Source organism: Excalfactoria chinensis, chromosome 3 (genome assembly GCF_039878825.1).
Source record: "Excalfactoria chinensis isolate bCotChi1 chromosome 3, bCotChi1.hap2, whole genome shotgun sequence".
NCBI lineage: Eukaryota > Metazoa > Chordata > Aves > Galliformes > Phasianidae > Excalfactoria > Excalfactoria chinensis.
Window position 1 is genome coordinate 62502947 of NC_092827.1, and position 21890 is coordinate 62524836.

General features: G+C 38.7%; 1 protein-coding gene across 4 annotated transcripts in view; it reads left to right on the forward strand.

The window, feature by feature from the left end:
- The window catches only part of MAP3K4 (mitogen-activated protein kinase kinase kinase 4), a 64325-nt gene that overhangs the window by 6570 nt on the left and 35865 nt on the right, over positions 1-21890 (forward strand). For all 4 annotated transcript variants that reach the window (XM_072332619.1, XM_072332621.1, XM_072332620.1 and 1 more), the window contains exons 2-3: positions 9455-9645; positions 17824-19205. In XM_072332619.1, coding sequence (XP_072188720.1) covers positions 9455-9645; positions 17824-19205 — 1573 coding nt within the window. The remainder of the gene's footprint in view (positions 1-9454; positions 9646-17823; positions 19206-21890) is intronic.

Genomic DNA, 21890 nt, shown 5'->3' on the forward strand with positions numbered 1-21890 from the left:
ATAGTTTTTTTTTTTTTTTTTTTTTTTTTTTTTTTTTTCTGTGCCACAGTGCCTTGTTCATAGGTTAATTTATAAATAAGCTGTTGGAATGGTGTAATTCAACCAGTTCTTGGACTGATACAGGTATTACCTTAAGCATCTTCTGCTTTTATCACTGCCGCAGATATAGAATGGCATTAGTTCTGAAGATGACCCAAACAGGAAGTTAAATTTCTCATCTCCCAACAGCCCCGTCTTCCCTCCCACTCCCAAACTAGGGACTTCTGCCATAATGAAATTCGCTAGCATTGCATTATATGTATTTGGTTGCCCAATTGAATTCAAAGTGATTGAAGTTGGAAAAATTCTGCTAACAAAGGCATTCCACCTAAGCTGAATTGTTTTGGCAGAAGAAGTGAAGAACCAGGGTTGGTATGTTCAGTTACACCAGAGCATCCAAGGAGCTGGTGACCTCTGGCAAAGTGTCACTGGAAACCAGCAGGAACGGTCACATTCCAGGTTGCTTCACATGCAGCCAGAAGACTGTGACTGAGGGAATGATTTCACATCATGCTCAGTGTATTTGAACAGCAGGTTGCCTTTTCTTTCACTAGGTCTCTTCCTGAGAGGAAGACAAGCTTGTTTTGCAGAGAAGTACTTTGTTTGGGTCCTAAAGGATAAAAACCTGTACATGAGCCAGCAGTGTGCTCATACAGCCCAGAAGGTCAACAGTATCCTGGGCTGCATCAACACAGGGGAGGCCACCAGGGCTGGGGGTGTTCGCCCTCATGAGGTCCCATTTAGAGTATTGTGTCCAGACGTGTGGTCTCCTGTACACAAGGGATATGAAACTGTTGGAGTGGGTCCAGAAGAGGGCCACAAAGATGAGCAGAGGGCTGGAGCACCTCTCCTGTGGAAAAAGGTGAAGGGATTTGGGATTGTTTAGCTTGGGGAGGTGAAAGCTGCAGAAATACCTCATTGCAGCTTTCCAGTGCATGAAGTGAGCTTGCAAGCAGGAGGGGGACTGACTTCTTACGTGGGTAGATAGGACAAGGGGAAATGGTTTTAAGTGAAAAGAGTGGAGAATTAGGTTAGATGTTAAAAAGAAATTCTTTGCTCAGAGAATGGTGAGGTGCTGGAACAGGTTGCCCAGTGAGGTTATGGATGCCCCATCTCTGGAGGGATTCTGGGCCAGGTTGGTCAGGTCCCTGGGCAGCCTGATTTGGTGCCTGCCCATGCAGGGCATTGGAACTAGAAGATCTTTAAGGTTCCCTTCAACCTAAGCCATTCTATGATTTCCTTGCGTTCTAGATCTAGCAGTAATGTGGCTGTATACTTTTCAGTTGAGCATCTTGATCTAATGTGCTGATGTACCAAAAAAGTTAACGTGTTCTCCTATCAAGCCAGCTGCTGAGTTTATGATTACTGGCTTCAGTGCACATACCATGCCTTTCTGCATTCTTCTGAAAGGAAAAAAAACAAACCAACAAAAAACCATAATGGTGTACAGCTCGGTTGGAATTACTACATGATATTATTTCTTCTTTAACATGTTTTTTGGAGGTACTGAGCAATTTGAAAAAAATACAGAAATGTGCTGTATTTCTGCCTTAAGATGTTTTAAGTTGGCAACACAATGAAATATTTTCCCCTTCCCTCAAACAGTTTATTGGTATTATTGTTATCACTGTCTCTTCTTCAAGCTTTCTTCTACCTTTAGCATAAGCTTCAGGTTTGTTTTTTACCCATTTGTATTAGGCCTGACATTGATGTGCTTTACATAATATCTGTTTTTATGAGTACAGAAAGTGATGAAAGGTTCAATGTGACTCGTAAATATTTACGTCTGTGCTTTCTGAAGAGGTGGGAAATTGATGCATTTCACAAGGCAGGATTAGCCGCTTCCTCTGGAAAGGAAGAATGCTGCAGATGGAAAGGTGGTAGTGGGGATATACAAAGAGGGCTAGAGAAACTTGCTTGAAAAATAGGTCCTGAGAAATGGAAGGAGTTAGCAGTCTTGCTTTTTACTTACCAACTGGAAGAGAAGAGCTGCAAGGGCAAACTGTTTTAGAGAGCAGTGCTTTTGCTTTGTGCTTTTTTTTATATCACCTTCATGCCAGTAGGGGCAATAAGCTAAAGTTCTCTTTTTTCCACTATAATGTTTCTGTTAGGTGCTCTAACAGAAGCTCTTCTGCCAAGCTGTACTATCAAGTTTAGTTACCCAGATGCCTCTTTTCTGGAGTGGAAGCAATGACCACAAGATTTATGACCTGGAAACAAAGTTCTTGTTGCTGCTTTTTCTGCTAGATCGATTTTGCTTTCAGTGCTTTTTGTTGCAGTGTTGAGATGTGGCACAGGTGTCTGTGTGCTCTTATTTTCTCTGACATTTGGGAAGGCAGAAGATAACAGATGCCTGCTCCAGTTCTTTACACAAAAACATAGCTATTTGCCAAGAAGCAATGTTTTCCTTTTCTTTTTTTCCCCTAAAGAGGACAGTGATCCAGGACTTAACAGAGAGATGGTGCTTGGTGGAAATCTAGTTATGTTTCCCCATTGTACTTTGAAGATTAGAAGAACCTTCAAGTTCTGGATCTGCTTATTTCTCTTGGTGATAGCGATTCCCATTCAGGAAAAGAAAATCAAAAAGCCTGATGCTTACCCAAATTATGAAAGGATAACAGATGGAAAAGCCAGACATGTCCTTAGTTTCAAGTACAATTTAATTATACTGTTAAAATCTCATATAATATAATTCCAAGTTTGGAACAGTAAACCTCATTAACCTGTGGACAGCAGTCATGAGTTCTTGGTGACTAAGGTTTGGTGCTGACTGCTCAGAAATGCTGAGCTGAGGCATATCAATTTCAAATGTGGATACAAAAGCAAGTATCTTCATTACTGTCTATCAGTATTATGCTTTAATGTGAATCTAAGTTTTTTTATAGCTGTGTTTAGGTGTAGTCACGATAGAAATACGATGTACACCATTCCAATCTCTGTGCTGGTTTCAGAATTTTCCTATCTTGCTAACCAGGCTATTCTTTTTCCTCATTAGCACTCAGCTAGGTTTGCACAGGATTTATTTAGCAAAATAACTTCTATTTGTATGAACTGTGAGCAAATTCCTGCTGTTCTGTAAAAAAACAAAAAAGCAACCACACAACAGCAACAAAAAAACCACACCTTTTTTTTCCTTGCCTTTTCACCAAAGGCTTTTATATTTCTTTTGTTGCCATTAATCTGTTTGTAATATATGCTTTAAAAGCACCATCTGCAATCACTTGCATCTAATATTTGCACATGTAGATCAGTGAGAGAAAATTGTATGCAAGAATGGTTTTATAGTCTTTTCTGCATTCATCAGAAACTTTTCAGAACCAAGAAATTAGAGCTGCTGGCAACAGAGCTGTGCCGTGTTTAGCAGCTCTAACTGCAGACTCCTTTGTTGTTCAGTTTCAACAGATGGCTCCCTAAAAGCACGCGTTTGCATCGCTAGCAGCTGCAGCACGATCATGATTTGCAATTCTGTGCATGTCAGTGTGCTGGTTATGTTGGAAATAAAATGTTTGCAACTGGATTTAGGGATAGCTGTGTTAGTTTAAAGGAGGTTTTCTTGGCTGTGTCTAGTGACTGTGTTTCTATCCCATAAGCTAATTGAAAATGTGCAATACGAAGAGCAGGCTAATGAAGCTTTTTCTTCCTACGTATTGCCAGGCTGTGTTCTGGTTAAAGAGCATATGTGTGAGAAATTAACTCTTTACCTTAATAACAAAGATATTGAGTGTCAAGAACTTGGTGGTTTGGTGGTGGACTTTGTATAGTCTTGCAGTGCAGACAGATCTTGCAGTGCAGTGCAGAGCAATGGCAGCATAAATTGGGAAGTACCAGGAATCCTCTTGAGTATATGAAAGGTGTAAGCTCTTCAGGAGCTATTTGCAGGAGCCTGGGGGAAGGCCCGGCTGGGGAACTCCTGTGGTGGCCTTGTTCTGGCTGCTGCCTTGCATTACTGCTGAGTGCTGGAGGTTCAGGTGACCTCTGCTGCTTGGATTCTCAGAATCTTTTAAGCTGGGTGTGGGATGGTGAGCAGTGGCTATACTTGATATATGTAAGCGCCTAGTGTATTCGAACTTCTGCTAACGAGGATCAAGGGCAGCAGGAAGTTTATCTCTGTATTGCTCTCACAGTTGTTAACATGAGATTGTTTTCACTTGTTACAACCCATGAGATGAGGTGCTGTGTGACTGCTGGTCTCCTACTACTGAAGCAACAGCACCCAGGCCTTGTGCTGTCCATCATGCTGCTTTAAACTTCATAGCCCAGTTCTTCCCTCTCCTGATTTTGTTTGCAGACCTTTGAATATCTGGAAGATATATCTCAATTTTCCAGAGTGAACTGAAATATTAGATATATACTATTAGATATAACCACCACTTTGGTTTATTTTAAACAAAATATCTGTTGTCAGACACATGCAAGAAACTGAATAAATTCTTTTTTCTTTCTTTCTTTTTTTTTTTTTTTTTTTTTTTCTTTTATTTTTCCCCTCCAGATTCTGGTTGAATTGCATGGCTATGTAACACACAGTAGTTACTTGTTGGAATATTTTGTTTATTTTTAGTTACATTTCAAAGCTGTTGGCTTTATTTATGAATGCATGTATGTATTTTTTTAACCACACTTTTGCAGCTTTTCTAATAGTCCTGATTTATGTTTCTTGGCTATGTTCTCTTCTGTATTCCAAGAATAAAACTGATGAGTAGCATTTTGCTCATTAAAAATGAGGATGGGAGCAGCCTGTAAATACTCTACCGTGAAGACTATGCACTTCCCATTTTCCTCCTAAGTATTGGGTTTAACCTGTCCTAAGTACCTTTGAAAATGAGTAACCTCAGTTAACATCCATGTAGATTCCGCTCTTCGTGTGTACTCTTAATTGCAATTAGGATGGTTTTTACTGGCTGTGGGGAGGAAGACCTTCATTTCTTAGGAGCAGACAAGAAATCTGCTTTTCGAAACAGTATTGCCAAACTGTTCCAGTTAAAATAGTATTTAGGAACCAGCAATTCTGTGTAATAACCAACACTGTCATTTGATTTAGGATTTCCAGTACTGCATTTTAAAGGTGTATGGATTTAACTAGTCTTTGATTAGTTCATGAAAGTAAGCACTGTGCTAGCATTACAAATGCTATATTAGTAATCTAACACGTCTAAACCTATGTTAAAGTGACAACTGTTTTTTAATACCGGAGGGCTGCTACTGGTGTTCGCATGTGTCTGCAAGCTATTTGATTTTGTGTGGGTGAGAAATCCTTACATCAGTTTAGTCCTACCTATGTACTCCCTTTAGTTTAGGACTTATATGTCGAGTGCAGTGCTGTACAATGATGCTTTCATTGGTGAAACTGAGTCTTTGTGTTCCTTGGCATTGATTGGAGCTCTGGCTTTCTTGAAGTACTTCCCAAGCATAGAAACATTTATCTGCGCATACTGGATTTTTACACTTGAGTTGCAGCTGATGTTCTCCACCCTCTTAAAAGATCAGCCCATCTTGTCAATTGCTAACATTGTAGTTGGGCATGGTTGCTATTTGACAATGTGACTTCTGGTTCTGTGTGTCTTGTGATAATTCTGCCAGTGTTTCATACGAATTCATAAGAACTGCTTACCCAGAAAAATGTGTCTGAAATGTAAGTAAGGCCTACTGAGTCCCACTGTATACATATGTATATAATTCAGGTGTGAGGTTGAAGGGCTTTTTTAATGCATTTGGCCTTCGTGCCCTCTCATCAGGCATAGCAGGTAAGACGAGCCATTGGCTTCTGAGAAAGGAACTGGCTTATGAGCCTTAAAGATCAGTTCAGCCAGCTTGGCGAAGAGGTACGGTCATTATGCTCTTAGAAGAGCTTACTCATTTAAAAACAAAAGGGAAACAGTGTCCTCCCCGGTCTTTTACAGCAAGGTAAGCTGTCCTTGTTTAAAACTGTCTTGGCACTGAGCCCTCGTACAAGTGCCAGGCCCCACAGAGCATCAGCACCCCACCCTCTGCCTTGAACGGCTAGTGAGATCACTGAACAAATAAATAGTTCCATAAGCATTGGACGTAATGACTTCTTGTTTCATGTGGTCTGGTCTCTTGTGGTTGATCTGTCTTTGGCAAGCTCAGAGGGGTGTGCTCTGCCTGAAGTTTTCTCTGCAGTAACGTTGTTTGCAAGAGTTCTTGGGAACAAAATCCTTTTAGTGTCCAAAAAGATGTAAACTTGTGTTCTACTTTCCCAGCTCAGCATTTACAAGATTTGTTGGAGTAAATTATATCCAAAAAGGCTTCTTTGTTGTATTTGGCCAACGGTGCTTACTCAAACCGGTCTGTTAGAGGACACACAAACAGCATAATTTCTCAGGACTAGGAAACCAGATAGAAGTGTTGCTGATTTTTGTGTAGTTATCGTTATGGCCAAATTTACTGCAGGGCTGTCCTTAAGCTACAGATGGTGCTACGGTAACACCCAAGTTTCTCTTTGGTAACCTCTGAAGTTTATCTGCAGAAATTAGCAAGCTTGACTGCCTTCTTCTTGAAGCTGTAATGTGAGAAGAGTAATTTCACACACTAAATGCATCCGTGTCTTTGGGGAGAGCAAGTCTGTTCTGTGTGTTAGGATATTTATTTCTTGTTGTAGCTAAAGGCAAATAAATGGTTCAGTATCTGATTTTTCTTAATCTCACTGCCATGTTACTGGCTGGCGCTATTCTGACATATTCTTCCTGCAGACACTCAGGCTCACTCTGCCAGAGCATGAGTAATGTTCTTTGTCTGCCTCAAAAACAGCAAGGAAAATGCTCGTTGTATTTCAGGTGGAATTGTCATGGAAGTGATCAGGTGCTGGTGCTGGTCATATTCCATCTGACTTAGGCCAAGTCCTTCTTTGCCTCCATGCCTTTCCTCAGAGTCAAGATCATGTTGCACACCTACTTCAGAAATAAAATGTGTGAGGGTTTGTGGACAGCCTGTGTTTTTTTTCCCCTCATTCTACACTAAAGGGGTGCATGGTTTTCCAGCTGTATGTTAAAGCAAACTATCTGCATATATGGCATCAACAAAGATTGCTGGCAGTGAGTGTGGGGATCCTTATATCCTGGGAGAAGGAGAGGTCCCTGCTGTCCTTAGAGCTGTAGCCCATCTTTGGCATTCAGTCTGTCAGGGGCTTGTTCTGGCCTTGGGATCCTCTCCTTCTCTTTCCTTCTCTCTGTTTACCGTGTGTAGGTAAACACCAGATGGCTAGAAAGGAGTTGCAAAAAGGTAAATACCCTGTCCTATCACCATTTATGTTTACATTCTTCTGGAGCATCAATTGTCCGAAGTGTTTTACTATTTGTGGTACTTTTTATGGTTGTGAACAATTCAAATGATATGGTACTGGTGGGGCAGTGATGAGACAGTTCACAGACTGTCTTTGTTTCTAATGTATGAATTTGCTTTATCAATCTCCTAGTATGTTAGTGTGGAACAGAAAATGTACTGAAGTTCAGTTAGTTCTTGATGTTGTCCTCTGAGAGTAGTGTTGTTGTACATCACTTGGTTGCTCAGCAGTGATGAAGCTGGTACTGTTACTGTGCCTAACTGCCACTCTGCTGATGTAATCTTACAGTGAGACAGAGCGAGTGCTCCCCAGGAGGAGTGAAAGACTATCTGACATTACTAGTTGTTTACTGTCTTTGTCATGCTTTATTTTTATAGCAAACCCTTACAAGAGAGTGCATGCATGCCTCATCTTGCTTGTTTTACTTCTGACCTCTTCTCCAGAGATGAAACTGGCACTGGAAATTTATATATGAATCTAGCCTGGAGTTTACATATAAAACTTATGTGTGTGGTGGTTTCTTTTCTTCTGTTGTTTTCTTTTGTTTTGTTTAATTTTGCCGTATAAGCTTAGGGACACACCAGCTCCTGGCATGGGCTTAAGTCAGAAGTTACTTGAAGGAAAGGCTGGTAGTTTTTGGAAGGGAGAAGGAAAGACCAAAATCTCAATAATACAGAATTTTATTGGATCGTTCTGCAATAGGGCTGTGTAGTACGAGGCAGAGGTTTCTGGAAATGCCAGTTCCTTGCTGAAGGAGAAACCTGTACTCTAGTTTTATCATTGAAAGATTCAAAGTACTTCAGAAGTTGGGGCATTTAAAAAGATAAGTCAACATTTTTAGAAGTTGAATTGTTTTGTGATACTGTACATGAGGCTACGCTACAGTGTTTGCTTAAATGTCTCTAAGCAGACTTCACGGTTTTCTTCCGGTACTTCAGGGGATCTTGTAAAAAGGAGGAAGACAGACTTCTTAGATAGTGACAGGGCAAAAGGGAGTGGCTTTTAACTAAAAGAGGGGAGGTTTAGATTAGGTGTTAGGAGGAAATTCTTTATTCAGAGTGAGGCACTGGAACAAATTGGGCTGGGAAGCTGTGGATGCTGTATCTCTAGAGGCACTCAAGGCCCAGCTGGATGGGACTCTGGGCAGCCTGAGCTGGTGGTTGGCAGCACTGCCCACAGCAGCAGGTTGGATGTGACTGAACCTTAAGGTCCCTTCCAGCATGCACTACTCTGTGGTTCTGTAATTCTATAAAATGTAAAGGGCAGTGGAAGTCCCACTGGGGCTGAAAAGATTTTGTGCTTGATTCTGTGCTGACTTTGCAAAGGTACGTGCCTTGTTTTGAGCTCTGTGATTCAGCATTCAGTTGTTAAGTTGACCATCTGAACTTCAGATTTGAAAAACTTTTATACATTATCTTAATTTCATGTTTGCATAACCCCTGATTTCTTTTGAAATGTTATCTGCATCCTTCTAAAGACCCAAGTCATTGAGGCTAATTAAAAAGTTACTGTGAAGAACCTGTTATTTTCTTGCTACAGGAAAAAAAAAGCTTTGGGATTACTTCATATTAAAAATCAGTGGAAAATACATAAAATACATGCAGGTCTCATGGGCTAGATGTTGGTTTTGTGGATAGTAGGGTCTGTTTTCAGAAAGCTGGACATTATCTGCATGGTATGTGCAATTTAGAGGCGTGGAGGGTGAAAGGGAAGTTCTCTGCTGTTAATTCTGCCACTAAGTATACTCACTTTCCTGTATTATATTTGAATTGTTGAACTTTGATTTGTTTAATATACCTCTTGATTTAGAGTTGCCGCAAGTTTTCTGAGGAACAAATGAACTGTATTTAAGGTTTTCTTACTTTGTATTTTCCTAGTGACACTCTCTGACTATATTCTCTATACTGCATGTTGCCTATCCTTTTCTTGGTTGGAACATTGCCTGAATGAGTCTGTTAAGAGGTGGGGAAAATTTGCATGGCTGTTCCAGGAAAACGTGGAAGTTTCGTGCTGGTTTACAGAATGCTTGGGATATATTGATGGATTAGCTTTCTAAACAGATATTGCAAGTAAAAAATACAGTATCTTTAGCATCTTGGCTTAACTTGATCTTTTCAGGAAAGAGTGCAAATCAGAAGATGCCACTTGCAAGATCTCTGAATCTGAAGCTGAGGAATTATCAGATGAAGCAGGTGCTGACACCTTCTATGGAACTTCTCCTCCTAGTACACCCCGCCAGATGAAACGTATGTCAACAAAACATCAGAAAAACAACGTTGGGAGACCTGCTAGCCGCTCTGCTTTGAAAGGTAGGTGTTCTTTTTTCCTCCATTTTTAGCTGTAAAATGTCATAGTTTTTGTTTCCCAAAAAAGGAAACATACAGAATATGGAGTGGGACTATGAGGTTCAAAATGAAAGGACAGCGATTCATGTTTTTAAGCTAATGAATGCACTTCAGATATTCTCATAAGATGTAACCGTGTCTTTTACCTGCTTCTTTGACTGAGGTGTTATAAAATATCAGTTCAGTGATGCTTTCCTATTTTCTGAAGTGTTAAACTTGGACTATGTAAAGAGCAGGATGTCTTTCTCCCTTTGTAGTGCATTGGAGCTTGTGTAACAGAATGCTTAAACTGAAACCTCTGTCCATTCCACCCCTACTTCCTGAAGTTTTCCTTTCCTATAAAATTAAGGGCTATCCAAAGTGCTGAAGATTAGAGAGACATTGGAGCCTGCACAGGGAAGCTTTTTCTTAATTTATCTCAAGCTATTAAATGATTTTTCAGTCAAAAGAAGAGGCTTGGATTTCAATTTATTTTTTTTAGGATCTTAGTTTTTGATGAAAAATTTTATTTAGGATGCGTTCTTTTCCACAGAGCAGGAATCTGAAAGCTTTTTTTAGTTAATTGAATACAGGGTAAATAGTCCAGCAATCTTTACATTAGTACTCTATAACAGAAGAATTGGTCTTTCTTACAGGAGTTTGTTACTAGAAAGCTCTGTGGCTTACTAATACCAGGACTACTAATTGAAAATGGAAAAAACAAACCAGATGAAAGATACTTGTCTTTTTGGTACTTCTAAGCAAACATAAACATCAGATGGTATTTTGCACCTCCACCCTTTCCTTTGAGGCCACCTTAATACTTCTTTTTTTCCTGTGCTTCATTCTCACCCTGAGTGAGAATTTGAAGCAATGAATCAGGATAACTCAAAACACTATAGAAGCAAGAGATACCAGACTTACTTGAACACCCACAAACAGAAAATGGTAATCACCACTTGGATTACACCATGTGTAAATAATTTTTGTCAGAAGTTGTCCTGGCAAAGCTCTTTGGAAATGTCTAACAAATGTGCAGGTTTAGATTTCTTAAAATTCCTGAAGCGTCTCTGCTTGTAGTTATTTTCGTCATGTTCTCTGAACATAGAAAAGAAGTAGCACCTCTGATGTAATGGATGAGGATTTCATAGAGAAGTCTTGAAAAATACCTGCAGGTGAACTTTCAGTCTGAACTGATAATTTTCAGAGTCATTTTAGCAGATGCATTATTCTCTTCTGTAACTGCAGCACTCTCATGCAGCTTATAGGATGGTGGCTAGTTCTAGAAGATGTCTTTGTTAGTTTTCTGTGTACCAGTCCAGCCTATGAAGATTGGGCAGTGGTACCTGAAATATAAGAAATCGTTAGTAGGTGCACCTGTTTATTAGGAGAAAGCTTGGAAACAGGGGAGCTGATACTAAAATCTGGTAAGTAAGCACAAGATCTTATGAATCTATTCTTCCCCAAGACCTATTGTCTAGGTAATGAGACTGCCAAATTCCAAGCATTTACAGGTGTTGTAGATCATGCATTTCCAGTCTTCTATTTCTCAGGTGCTTCGCAAGTTGTAACATTATAGAGTTCTCTTTTAATATGAGTTTGGCATTTCCAGAGAGTCAGCAATCTTGTATATAGGAAAAATTTTACAACATTAGACAAGCTTAGCCTATAAGAAACTGTGTATCTGGGCAAATATTATTTACCTTTAGGTATGAAAATCCAGCAAGTGTGAATTGAATCTTGAATAAGGACATTGAAATGTTAACACTTTAAATGATATGCTTTCTCCACCTCCTTTCTGTTACAAAATCCATTTGACTCCTAACCACGTGAGATCTGTATGCTTTAATGTAAGAATGGGATTCTCTGTTCTTTTGCGACTTTATATCTCTTTGTGTCTTTTAAATACTTTTCTGTCCTTCAGTTAGTTGAAAATGACTCACTGCTTAGAAACAGCAGAATGGATAGGATGTTTGTGCTATAAAGTACCAAGGTTTATAAAAGCCAAAAGATAAGGAAGAGTTTTAAAGGCAAACTGAGTCTGAAAACATCTCTTTGTGTATGTCAGAATTCTGTGCACTTGTTTTAAGGAAAAACAAAACAAAACAATGATGAAGTACATAGTTATTGGAGAGGTCATTTTCTTTCCAGGAAAATAAATGAAATGGAAACTTTTGTTATTTATCTAAGTAGAGTTACCTTGATTGGAAGGTATTTCAGTGATTTATCTTAATGGGAGACTGGGAGCAGTGGTAAAACGTCTCACTAAACTACCATCCTCTAATGTTTCAGAGTAAGTGTCACATAGAAGAACAACATAATTTGGAAGAAAGCAAACTCCCATGCATTCCATACTTGTCCTCAGATATCAGAAGGGCTGGGAGTGGCTGAGCTTAGATTCTGAGTAATGCCCAATCTGGCACTGTAAGGCTTGGGATGCTCAGTATACGAGGGCACTACCCAGTTAGTCTAGCGGCATCCAAATGGGTTCCCACAGCCACTCTTAAAAGAGTTTGGGCCACACCCAGACTAAGAATGCTCACGGCTAGATTAGTGAATAGTGCAGTTCATTAAAGAAATACCACGATTATGGATTCACAAATAGCATGCTGCCCAATTCATCTAGCGATGTCTGTGTGGGCTCTCATGACCACTCTTAAAAAGTTTGAGCTGTGCCCAGGCTAAGAGTGCTCACGGCTAGATTAATGAATAGTACAGTTTATTAAAGCAAGAGATTTCTGGTTCTTTTGAATTGCTGGTGATAGATACACTGCAAAGCATATGAAGTTAACCAAGAATATGAATAGCATGCCTGAATACAAATGCATTAACTTATAAACAACCCAGATATTTCTAAGTTTCCTTGGGAAGCACTCAGTATAGCCAAGTATGTGAGTTTACCCAGTAGGCATCCTTTGGGGGGAAGGGAAGCCCAGCCTGTTTACTGATCCCAGAAATCAGAGATGGTCCTTGTCTGACATCTAATGATATCTTCCCTGACATCCCCCATCTCTTAAGCTTTTTTTATACTATTTCTTATTTTTCAGGAGAAACTTGAGTGACTCATATATCATATATACTTTTGTTTATGGTTGGTGTGTAATTATCTCACCTCTCTTTTAAATAAATAGGCTAAAAAATAAAGAGCTCAGGCTCAGTGAGAAGTGGTTGCTCCTTGAAGACAGGTAGTATTTGGGGTAGAAATGTGTTCTGATATTACAGTGAGCATATAGTGAGCATAGTTCACCCAAAGGATGGCACTTTGTCAAGAGATGGCAGACTGTTGGCCCAAAGGAGAAAATGCGCATCTTATCAGTTCTGTAGTACCATTGTGTTCTTGTCTGTCACAGGACCTGGCCAGAACATTTTCACTCTGTTCCACCCTCCATGCCGTTCCTCTTAAAGTCAGTGCATTGAGCTCCCCAGTATTGCCAACGCTTAAGGCTGCCTAGGGAACTTCTGTGGGATGGTTGCCATCCGTACCAGCTGCACTCTGCTTTTGTACCCTGGTGAACAGTGTCGTACCTTAATTTCTAAGTCACTTATAGCAATTTTCTCACAGAAAGAAAGCAAATTATGTGCTGAGAATCGTCACAGATATTCAACTATAGTTAAGGATCAAGTGTAGGGCAAATGTTTGTGTTCTAGCTTGAAATGAACTGGAGAATTCATGAAATTGAGATATGCTAGAAATCTGTCTCACATGGCACAAGTGATGGGAAATTATGTGAAAACTATGCTGGTACAGAACTACAGAGCAGAAGTTGTGAAAGGAAAAGCAAGAATTACTAAAGTTATGAGAATTATAAGCAAGAGTATTTGAAGTTGAGATTATGTAAACGAGTAACATTTTGAGGGAATGATGGAGTTGCACATCTTTGAATGGCCTCATTTTGTGCTTGACAGCACATAAGACACTGGAACCATGGCAGAGTATACTCATTGGAAGAAAGTGGATGCTATAATCAGAAGCTAAATAGAGGAACAAGGATCTATCACTTTGGATGGGCATTAATTGCTTTTGGATACTGGCTACTCTTGTTTCTTTTGTTTTTTTTCTGACTCAGATCTTATTCCTGTGCACACATGAACTTCTGTTCATTAGCTGCTTTAGCTGGTAGGGTCTCAAACACAATTTCCTTGTCCTTTCTTTACAACTGCACCTTAGTCTGCGTGGTTTCAGCTGAACCCATAAGTTTGCTTTGTAGGGAAGCTGTCAGTTCTTATCCTGCTTTGATCTGGAAGGACTTCTCAACAGCAGCTTCTAACTGCAGGGAGCTTGTGCAGGCTCAGGGGAGGAGGCAGAGGCTGTCTGCGGCCTCCTGTTTGATTTCTGTTACAACTGTGATTCATACAATGGGAATGTACTAAGTACTCAAAGGAATTTTGGCTGTGTGTCATTGTAGAATTCAGGTTGCTGCTTACTGGTATACTATGCTGTGTTCCTGGTTGCAGCTTGTATTATCTCTTTTAATAAAGGGTATAAAAATTAGTGCTGTATGTTAAATAGCGTTCCACATAAGGCGCTAGCAAGAGCGTGCACATTAGTATACTGTTCCTGTTGTGTCTTCATTGCGTTTCAGACTGCCTAAAAGAAGAGGATGGTTCCTGTTTTCATCTTTTGAATCACATTAACTTATTTTTCTTCTTCTATTCTGTTGGGATGGGAAACAGAGGGTGAAAGTAAAAGGAGAATAACATGTTAAAAATATAAAATTAAGTGATTTAGAAGCTGTCTAACCAGAATGTAAGTTCAATAAGTGATTTAGTTTATTTTACCTGGTTATCAACATTTTTAATATCAAAGTGCTGCTAAGTTGGTCTGTTTTTTATCTATTTCTGAGTTTGGGAGGTTTGGTTGTGTGTTTCATCTCTGCTAATTGCCAATATCATCCTCCTTTCCTGCAAATGCAGAGCATGTGTTCTTGCTGCTTTGTGTTAACTTTTTGAGCTATTCTCACAGCAATGCCAGTTGTGACGTGGAATGCAAGCTAATATGCTTGGCAGTGTTCTCAGTCTTAGACTGGTGCTGGCTAATATCAGTAGTCTGCAATCAGTAAGAATTTGGTACTGCTGTCCATCACAGAGTTGTTTGAGTAAATAAATGTAGAATCAATGACAGTGAATTTCATAGCTGATAGCTTTCCATTTTCAGGAGCATAACTGTGCTTGTATTCTTTGTTGTCAGCTGTTTTACTTGGTAGCTATTGAGAGAAAGACACACAAATGCCTGAAATGAAAGTACTATAAAAGTTATTAGTAAACTCAGTATTTGCTAAAAGAAGTTTCAGTGCTAAAAGTTTTGAATTATGTTTGATTCTGGGTTTATGATGACATATACTTAATACTACAAAGTTTCTCAGTTCCAGCACGTGCTGTAAGACAAATGGAGAACTTGCCATGTTTTAAGATAAAAATGTTTAAAGGTGCTTTCAGAATGCAGTTTAATGCCTTAAAACTGCTTTACTGATCATGTCTTTTGTACTTTCCCTTGTAGACCTGTTATAACATTCCAAATTTATAAATTCCAAATTTATAAACAAATCAGATGGTATCTAAATGAAATACCAATAGCGTCACACACTGTTATACTTCTCCTAAGTATTTTGCATATAGAAATAAATTATCCCCAGAACTATTCTTGCTTCAGCTTTTGTGTGGTTAATCTGACATGCTGTCTGCTCCCCACTCCCAGGCAATAGAGTTATTTAATAGGAATGTCTGTTTCAAAAGTAGAGTTCCGCATTACTTTCGTTACAGTTCTCAGTACAGTTACTGATTCCACGTACTTAGGAAACTGAGCAGCTCTTTTTTTAGCGAATATTTCTTTGAAAAGCTTGATTTGGTTTGAGTTCTTGAGAAAAGTGCTTGGCTGGAATTAGAAGTTTGATTAAGTTTTCTAGAATGGCAATCGTTTGCCATGACCTTAAAATTCTTTTTTCCTTCCACAAGTCCCTACTGTTTCTAGGTCAAACTTTCAGTTTTTATCGCAATGTAGATGGTGGTTTTGAAGTACAAGTAACAGCCATCTTGGCTATTCTGCTCTCCAGTTATTTTTCTTATTTATTCTTTTAGTGAGAACCAGCATCTTCATGCTGTCGTCTTCTGCAGCTTTGTGTTTTTGCTTTCTTTCTTATATCCTTCAAATCTGTTCTTTTTCAGAAGGAAGTGCTATTATACACATTGTGGCCTACCACAATCCTGTGGGGGTATGGTACATCTCTGGCAAGGATTTAATTATATATATTTTTTAGATATGAAGAGTGGAAGGAAACAATGTGGCATGTCACACCATTGTTAACTTGTTATCATCAACAGCTGAAAATGTAGTTCGTAATGACTGTTTAAGATTGTAAGATTAAGGTTTGGCAATATTCCTTATCAAGATACCTTTCTGAGCTAATCCTTCAAAGGAAAAGGTCGAGTGAAATGCTATTTTCAAGCAATAGGTTAGTTGTAATATATATTAACTCTATGTGTGATTAAAATACAAATAAAAATATCCATTCATGTGTGCCATAGCAGTTTGGCAGACTTAAGCAAGCTTTCATCTTCAAGCAGAAACTTTCCAGGAATTTGAACATCAACTCTGCAACATTCTCTGCTTTTTTCATGTCCTGGACTAGAAGGTTGAGAAACTTCTTGTGCTCTTAACTGTTGGGTGTAGGGGATTTAGAGAATGAAGCTGTCAACCTGTATGAGGTAATTGAGCCAGAACTGTGAAAAGTGAAAGTGTGTACAAGGATCCTGCAGAACGGGATGAGAAGTTAATTGCCAGTGAAAGGAGTTTAAATAGTTTGTGTACAATAGAGGTGTGGCAGAAACAGATGGGTAGATAGAACAGGAGTTGGTTGGGGATTAGGAAGATGGAGAATAGAAGCTGGAGGGTAAGATAACCAAAGAGAAGATCAGATAAGGAGTGATCTATTGTGTTTTAAATACTCTATTTTTAATAATCCCTTGTTTTTGTCAATAAGTTGCCTGATGGGGTTACTGTAATAGCTTAGAGATAAGGAAAGAAGAGTGAAATAGATGGCATCTTGGGAAAAGTCTGTAATGATTTATTTTCAAATTTATTTGAAGATTCTTTCTTTTAGTTTAGACTTCAAAAGGCATTAGTATTCCAATAACTTGTCTGAGATTTCAGATTACCTATTGGGCTAATAAAAGTTACTGTCTGAAGCAGCACACCTTATCTTGAGTGTGATCCTTTGGCAGATTGCCTGATTTGTTTAGAGTTTTCCCTTTAACCTAGGCAGCTCTGCTCAAATGTGGATATTGTTGGCAGATCTCTGTAAGTCTCCAAAGAGAGATGTTAACAAATGTCAGAATTTGTTCTGTGTGGGTTTTCCTGCGCTTGGTTAAAGGGTTGCTCTGTACCACCTGATGAAAACTCCTCCTCCAACCAGAATACCTGGCAGCATGAGCTTCCAAATATGCTTCGCTTGGAAACTGAGAGGACATACTTTTCAGGGGGTCCCAGAACACTTGAAAAAGAGGAGGAGAATACACATCTCATGGGACTGTCTGTGTACTTGTTTGCCTTAACCTGGCCAAGCCTCTGATTTTAGGAGTGAACTCGAAAGCTTTTTCAACAGGGATTGCTTTCTGATTTTAAAACTCAGATCACAGACCGAATGAGAAAGATTAAATAATGCTTAAATCAGAATTCTAAATTGCACGTAGCTAGAAGCCTTTTTTTTTTTTTTTTTTTTTTTCCCCACCACCTGTCCTATAGTCTGGCTGCTGAAGCTTATGCTGTTAGTCAGCTGTGTGGGATGCTTTTCTTCCAGCGTATCTTGTTGAGAGAAATGATGATCCATACTCGTATTTTTTGATTTTGGAAACATTCTTCTATTCTTCATCATACTCAGTTCTCTGCAGATGACGTACTCAGGATGATGAAAATTCTCTTGAGGTTCTTTATACGTAAGAGGTAAAAGAAGAAGAGAAAAAAAATCCTTTGGTTTTACCATTGGTTCTGCTCTACTAATGGTAATTTACAAGACCTCGTTTTACTTCTATCCCTGCCTTTTTTGTTTTTCTCGTAGTAGGAAATGTTGTATGCATGTCCAAGAAATACAATTGGAACCTGATTGAATGATGCATTTTCTTGTTGGTCTAGTCATTTTCTTTCTCTCTTTTTTTTTTCTTTTATTACAGAAAAGATGAGTATACCACCCCAATCTGTGCATAAAGACAATGGGAAAACCATTGAGAACGTGGAGGAGCACAGCTATAAGCAAGGGAAAAAAATTCGTGCCACCCTAAGGACAACAGAACGAGATCATAAGAAAAACGTGCAGTGCTCATTTATGTTAGACTCAGTTGGTGGGTCTCTGCCAAAAAAAACAATTCCAGATGTTGATCTCAATAAGCCTTACCTCAGCCTCGGCTGTAGCAATGCTAAGCTTCCGGTCTCTGTGCCCATGCCAATCTCAAGAACTGCACGCCAGACTTCTAGGACTGATTGCCCAGCAGACCGCTTAAAATTCTTTGAAACTCTGCGGCTTTTGTTAAAACTTACCTCAGTCTCAAAAAAAAAGGACAGGGAGCAAAGAGGACAGGAGAGCACCTCTTCTGTCTGGCTGAACCGATCCAATGAACTGATCTGGCTGGAGCTGCAAGCTTGGCATGCTGGCCGGAGCATTAATGACCAAGACCTCTATCTCTATGCAGCCCGTCAAGCTATCCCTGATATTATCAATGAAATCCTTACATTCAAAGTGAACTATGGAAGCTTCTCCTACATAAAAAATGGAGCCAGTCTCAATGGTACGTCAGGAGAAGGAGTTTGCAAAGCAACACATGGAACCAGTGCTTTGGGTTACTCAAGTTACCACGAACACCTCCATCGCCAGCGAATCTCATTTGAGCAAGTAAAGCGAATAATGGAGCTGCTGGAGTATATAGAAGCACTTTATCCATCTCTGCAGGCTCTTCAAAAGGACTATGAAAAATATGCTGCAAAGGACTTCCAAGACAGAGTGCAGGCACTCTGTCTGTGGTTGAACATTACAAAAGACTTAAATCAAAAACTAAGGATTATGGGGACTGTTTTGGGCATCAAAAATCTCTCTGACATTGGCTGGCCAGTGTTTGAAATTCCTTCTCCTCGACCATCTAAGGACGATGATCCAGAGGATGAAGGAGTTGATAGGGAAATTGAAGTAAAGGAATCCTCAGGAACGTGCACAGAGGAGAGTGATGGCGAAGAACAAATCTCCGAGGAGAATGTTGAGGAACTTAGACAAGCCATCAAGAACAATTTTACTAATCAGCCAAATTTTGACTTTCAGGACCATTTTTCAAGGAAGCTTGATAGGCTTGAATCTGGGGATGACTCTGCCTCTTGGATTATTCCAGAATGCAGTGCTGAGGCAGGCTGCAGCAAACACTGTTTGACTTCTATTTACAGGCCGTTTGTAGACAAAGCACTGAAGCAAATGGGGTTGAGGAAGCTAATTTTAAGACTGCACAAGCTAATGCATGGTTCATTGCAAAGGGCTCGTATGGCGTTGGTAAGGAGTGATTGCCCACTGGAGGTAGGTGGTTGTTGTGTAAATTGGTGTCTCCATCTGCAGTATTGTTTTTAACTGAAACTGGAGGAATTAGAGCCATACAGAAGTATTGATTGCTTTTCTGGTTTTGGAAGATAATGTATATTATAATTAAAAGCCCTGTTCTACTTCTGCTGAAGTGCATCTGTTATTTGACCTGAATTAGAATGTGTGAAGCTCATAAAATTTCCTAACAGCCAAAGCTGCAAATCAGAACAAGTCAGCTATGAAAGTCATATTTTTGCAATTGCTAAGTATCTTAAATGTCATAAGTGTTCTTTAAGTGTTCTTAAAAGAAGTTAAAGGAACACCAGTAACTGGAGTCTTTGTTGAAGAGTCACAGAAATAAACTGTTTAGTCATTTAACAGTGGTTGATTTGTATAAGATGGAAGGATGGTCTTTTTTTCTCTCCTTCTCTATTTTAAAGACTTTGAGTGTTCATTTTCTGTAATTATTCCATTTTCTTTGGAGAAAAATCTTCTTTAAAGAAATGATATCGTGACTGAAGTTGAACATTAATGTATCATAAACTTTCCTGCTCTAAAATTAAAGAAGGTGATGAAAAAAAGAGAAAATGGTATTTGTCAGAAGCACGGTACCTACTGTCACAAAAGGTGATGTCACACTGAAATAGAAGAGAGGTTTCTGGTAGTTTTGGATTGGTCTTTGCAACTGGCAGTAGTTTGAAAGTAGAAATTAGTAGATTAATGGTAATTTCATTTTAGGTATACACAAATACCCATCTGCATGTTTTTAGAGGTTTTAATGTACAAGTTTCATTCATCATAGTTGTGCTTTGATATTTTTGCAAGGCTTAGGTGCTATAGAGTGTTTCATGGAGAAGCTATTGAATTTGATTCTCAAAGAAAAATGACTTGTTTTTTATTGTTTACAAATTTTAAAAAGCTGCTTTATTAGAACGTTATTTAAAGCCATTACATCCTCTTTGTTGCTTATTCAACTGGCTGCAGTTTCTGATTTTATGCAGGATGTTAATAAATGGCTTGGGTTTTTTGTTTTCTGTTTTTTATTTGTTCGTTTTAAAGAAGCATAGATGCTTGAGAGTAGTTGATATTGGACCTGTTGAAGAGTAAGATTAGACCAGCTGAACAGTAGAAGGGTAAATGTCCTAATGTCATGTGCTGATGTCCTAATGTTAGGAAATGAAATGGCACATTTATTCAATTTTGTTTCATTACTTTTATTCATGTTATTGTTCTTTAATATTTTTATAATAGCTAGATTTTTCCAACACTATGCTTACATCACTACAAGGATTGTATTTCTCAAATACTTTATTATTTTGTAGAGGTGAAGCATCTTCATAATCTATTATTAATGAAAATCATAGAATCACAAGGCAGGAAAGGACCTACAAGATCATCTAGTCCAACCATCCTCCCACTACCATTGCTAGCACAAGCCACTAAACCATATCTCTTAGCTCCTCGTCCAGATGCTTCTTGAACACTGCCAGGGACAGCGACTCCACCACCTCCCTGTGCAGCCATTCCAGTGCCTGACCACTCTCTGAGAGAAAAAGTTGTTCCTTATGTCTGATCTAAACCTTCTCTGGTACAACTTGTGGCCATTTCCTCGGGTCCTGTTTGTTGCCTGGGAGAAGAAGCCTAAATGTCTCTTGTATAAAAGCCGTTATCACTTGTGCTATTCTTCAGAAGTTAGATTTATATTAGAGAGATGTAATTCAAAGAAGACATTAATATACCTCCTAGAAAGCTGATCAACTAGTGATTAGATTTCAGCTAAGCTTGATGTAGAGGAAATCCCCACTTATGCTGTCTGGTTTGCTATCTGCATAATGAGCTAGTGGTTTATAAACTACATGAGAATCTGCAGCTTGTAACGTTTTGTACTAACACTAGACTGTAATGAATGTGCTATCCCATCCCTTGTGCCAATTGAGAAACTAAGTTAAAGTGAAGAAATAAACACACTAAGAAAATGGATGTTGTCTGTACCTGTAATTCTGTGTGGCTCTTCTGAGAAAGCTGGGCTTGTGCAGTACTTTAGGCATAAATGTAAAAAATGTGTAAGTGTAAAATAATAAACTTTAAAAACAATTTCTCTTAGGCAAGAAGTTTAAGAACGACTTAAGTTTTTAGATCTTTGTAGGCTCCACTGTAGAATCTAATCTTATTTCTGATGTTTTCTTTTCCTCTAAAGTGATGTTTTTAAAATTTAGCATTGAAAAAAAACCTAGAGAATGCTAATTATATTTAATATACCAATAAAAGATATTCATACTTAGCAGCTATGAAATAAGAATTGGAATAAAAGGGACTTAATCTTATACAAATCTTGTATTATGTACGATGTGTTGTTATTACTATGATCTGCACACATGTTGAGATATGCATTTTCTTCCTAGATTAAAACCCACAATGACTACATGTGCAGTTTTCCATAAAGTATTATCAGAAGACATATCGTTTAGATATCTAGAGTATACAGTTCAGATTTTTTCAATTACTATCACTAATAAGAAATGCCATTTAATTACATGCATTTTTCATTTCAGTGAAAAAAGTAGGTTTAACAATGGAAAAAAAAGCAGCTTGATCTCTCTTTTTTTTAATCTTCCTTTTTAAATTTCATTTTTGATTTCTAATATCCACCAGAATTCAGAGCGTATTATTTTACAGTTATTT